General features: G+C 42.6%; 1 protein-coding gene across 2 annotated transcripts in view; it reads left to right on the top strand.

Moving 5' to 3' along the window:
- The window catches only part of LOC112161800 (melanopsin-A), a 20,590-nt gene that overhangs the window by 7,795 nt on the left and 10,476 nt on the right, over positions 1-2,319 (top strand). For both annotated transcript variants that reach the window (XM_024297258.2, XM_024297259.2), the window contains exon 2: positions 1,621-1,763. In XM_024297258.2, coding sequence (XP_024153026.2) covers positions 1,621-1,763 — 143 coding nt within the window. The remainder of the gene's footprint in view (positions 1-1,620; positions 1,764-2,319) is intronic.

Genomic DNA, 2,319 nt, shown 5'->3' with positions numbered 1-2,319 from the left:
GAGGAGCCGCTCAGAAAGTGAGCAGTCGGCCATCACGGTGAACATCCAGATTCATCAGCTGATGTTAATCCCTCTGATCAGCTTCAATGATAAAGCAGATCCTTTCATTTTCTATCTGTGTTATTGAGATCCAGCAGAACAAACTCTCGGTTTTGTTCAAATCTGGACATCCTCAGAGTGACTCTGGATTCATTAAGTCCTCATTTCTCCAGCAGATGAGCAGTAAAGGGAGGTGGGAGGGGCTTATGTGAGGTTAATTAGAAAGCAGAGAGGTGCTGATGATCTCTGCGTGAAGGTTTTCCTCTGTGACAGACGATTATCTGAGCTCTGCTTTCATGTTCGGTCTGCAGAAATCCTCTGCAGATGGAGCGCCGATCGACACGGAGTGAACAGGAAGTCAAGGACTTTCTGACTCTTTGATTTTAACAAACCGGAGGACACACGGTGAAGTGGCTTTTTCTTTGGTATTTATGTGCAGAAGAATTCTCTGTTCTGAAGGACTCGTCCATGCGGCAGCGATGCTGCAGCAGGAACAAAACACTTCATCTTTGCTCTGAAGAAACCCTGAAGGGAACAGAAATGTTCAAGTTTCAACAGAACAAATGTCTTCCATCAGTGAGAACCATCATGTCCTCAAGCAGCTTCATTTGTCTGTCTTTGAACATTAAGATCACAGAATGCAGGTTCCAACTGCAGATATCTAAACCACAAAAATGATGAGACAAAAGGATTGAGTTAAATATATTTGCATCGTTTAAGGTTCAAATCTTCAAAACTATTAATCATCAGTTCATCCTCCTCTGGACAGAAGCTGCTTCATCTATGATGCTTCAAATCTCCACGTTTGTTTCAAATTGTAAATGGATTCTATTAAGTAAGAGGAGGAATAAAGAAACATAAAATGAAAGGATGTGTGTGGGATTTGTTGGTGTGGAAAAACACAGTTTCAAGCAGAAATCTCAGCAAATGGAAAAAATATATAATTTAGCCTTTAATTTGAAGGAACATGAGATTGTAGCAGACAGTGAGAAAAGAGCTCAGCCGTGAGAGTCAGCACCACAATCGCCTCTGTTTCTGTGAATTTACCCTCAGATGTTTGAAGTTTCTGCTTTTTTGTCTTCTTTTTTCTTTGGTCACAGTTTAGTTCTCATTTTTTACTTTTTATTTTACTTTTATATTGTTACTGGACCCTAAAACCACCTTCCTGACCGTAGAAAATAAATGATGTCACATTTTTGTGTAAAGGATGAAATCCACAAAAGAATTCATGACAGAAAATTAGACACTGACTACTTTGTGTATAAACTGAACTGTCCAAATACACTCAATCATCTCATTTCAACTCTTCAATCAATCCTCCTTCTGCCAGTAGGTGGCGCCTTGACTCTAACTGCAGTTTGGCAAAAATCCAATCGTGTGTCGGTATTTCCAGTGTGTGGTAAGCTGGTTGGCCACGCCCCCACAGGGATGGAGAACTCTCCTCAGTTCTGAATCCAGGAGGATAAATGAGGATCTCAGAGGAGAATGTTCTTCATGTTGATGAAGACTTCAGCTCTGTCCCTCTCCCATGAGTCCAGACTTTAGTCAGACACACCCTGACCAGAGCTTCCTGTCCTGCAGGTGGCAATGGTCCCAGAACCCTTTCACCCGTTCCCAACCGTGGACGTCCCTGACCACGCCCACTACACCATTGGATCAGTCATCCTCGCCATCGGCATCACCGGCATCGTTGGAAACTTCCTGGTCATCTATGCCTTCAGCAGGTAGGAGGAGGAGTTTATTGTTGTGATGAGGCTCAAACAGAAAACTCCTGCGACCTTTAAGGACCTTTAAGGACCTTTAAGGACATTTAAGGACCTTCAGTGTCTTTGGGTTGTTGTAGGTCCAGGTTTTGTTCCTCCACAGTTCCTTCTGTCTGTGATCCTAGTTGGTAAGAGCTTGAAGGAAATGTCCTCCCAGCACGGATCCAAAAGTTCCATCAGTCATCAAACCTGGACCTTCTTCTGTGTTTATGACATTAAGGAGAAACGTCCTGATTATTGAAGTGCTGTTCATTCAGAAACATCTCTCGGCTCCTTTTCCAGATTCTTTTTTCTTAAAATGTGATGTTCAGGCATCATCTAGACCAAACCTGCAGGAAGATTATCTTTGGATCAGCTACTGAAGTCAGAACGATCCTGTTTGGTTTTTATTTCTTACCTCCGTGCCCTTAAAAAGGAGGACTTTAAGGTCAGATCTCCTGTTCTGACATTTTGTTTCTCTAAATCAGGCATGTCAAACTCAGTTTGGCTCTGGGGCCGGATCCAGACTTTCTGTTCT

This window comes from Oryzias melastigma, linkage group LG15 (assembly GCF_002922805.2).
Source record: "Oryzias melastigma strain HK-1 linkage group LG15, ASM292280v2, whole genome shotgun sequence".
NCBI lineage: Eukaryota > Metazoa > Chordata > Actinopteri > Beloniformes > Adrianichthyidae > Oryzias > Oryzias melastigma.
Note: the sequence above shows the minus strand (reverse complement) of the source record. Positions and strands in the feature narration are given on the sequence as shown.